A 1,405-nucleotide genomic window follows, 5' to 3' on the forward strand; every position below is an offset into this window, starting at 1 on the left:
CCTTTTTACATGGTTTTACTTAACTTGAGATCTCTGTTTGTTTGTAATTTGTTTGCTTGTTTGGGTCAAATCTTGTAACTAAAATTTGGGCCACTTCCACTGGTCCGATTGACCTAAATTTAGGGTAAGTTATGTATCTTGGATGACAATAGAATATTTCGTGGAATTTGACCCCCCCGCTCTCACCGTTTTCCACACAGGGTGTAACCTATGTTTTGTGGTCATATTTTTTTATCCGAACTGAGTCCCGATGCTTTTGGGTCACTAACGAAGTCAGCCCGTTTAGTGGACGGGTTCACTAAGTGGATTTTAGTGACGGGGTATCTCCTATTACTAGATGATGGACCTATTACTAGGTACCTCCTTGTATCTTCCTCAACAATCATGGATATAATTATTAAGTACCTAGTTTGTTATCAGTTATCGTTATCATCCATATCAAAACATCGATCGATAATTTAAGGTCTGTTTTTCATTCCTACGCCGCATCGATGCGGCGTCCACTTGGCGTTCACTCTGCGTCAGGAGTGGGGGTAAAAAGTGGAAATTCAACAAACATGACGACATCTAGTGGAGAAATTACGAAACATTTTTTTCATTTCCCTCAATACAATTACAATATGGCGGAACCTGAAGCTACTCGAGACTCGCATCAGGGATTTAGGACGCAGCGTTGACGCTAAAGTAGGGGAAGTGGAATGAAAAACACGCGTCGGGTTCGCATCGCACCCACGTCGGAATGAAAAACAGACCTATGCTCTGAGCAAGTTCCACAGTTCACTCAACCACTGGTTTTTCTCTTACAGGCTAAATAACTGGTTTTTCTGTTTCAGGCTAAAGCTACGCTACGTAATCTGACCAAAGTTCAGCATGAACTTGAAGAGAACATTAACGTCAAAAGCAACTCGCTAAAACTAGACCAAGTGGACTGTGCAGTGGTTAGAATGGGGCTGAAATACAATGTGTACTAAGCAACGCTGAGCCTGGATGGTAATTGGATGGGTTTTACTAGAGAGATTAGATTGGGGCTGAAATACAATGTGTACTAAGCAACGTTGAGCCTGGATGGTAATTGGATGAGTTATGCCAGCAGGCGTCCGTCCTCAAGAGTGTGAAAAGGAATTTGCTGAAAAGAACTCTCTCTCTCTCTCTTATAAATAAAACAAAAGTAGGTAGTTTTACCTACATAAATAATTTTATTTGAAATTACATTTTTTTTTAATTCTAGGCACCTACCTACTGTTTTTTTTTTTTTTTTTTTTTTTTCAAATAGGGCGCTTTAACATGTTATTTTAAATGTAATAATGTTTAATAATAATATTTAGGTGGTTTGGTAAATCTACAGCCTACTAGGTGCAAGAAGAGAACTAGACACTAGAGAAAAGATTAATGGGGCACAACCAAA

General features: G+C 39.2%; 1 protein-coding gene across 1 annotated transcript in view; it reads left to right on the forward strand.

Moving 5' to 3' along the window:
* Positions 1-1,118, forward strand: part of LOC113471340 (tektin-1-like) — a 9,053-nt gene extending 7,935 nt beyond the window's left edge. The window contains exon 7 of the mRNA XM_026830430.1: positions 834-1,118. Coding sequence (XP_026686231.1) covers positions 834-971 — 138 coding nt within the window. The 3' untranslated portion in view covers positions 972-1,118. The remainder of the gene's footprint in view (positions 1-833) is intronic.
* Positions 1,119-1,405: the final 287 nt, after the last annotated feature.

The sequence above is a fragment of the Diaphorina citri genome, unplaced genomic scaffold, assembly GCF_000475195.1.
Source record: "Diaphorina citri unplaced genomic scaffold, Diaci psyllid genome assembly version 1.1 scaffold2318, whole genome shotgun sequence".
In the NCBI taxonomy this organism is placed as follows: Eukaryota; Metazoa; Arthropoda; class Insecta; order Hemiptera; family Psyllidae; genus Diaphorina; species Diaphorina citri.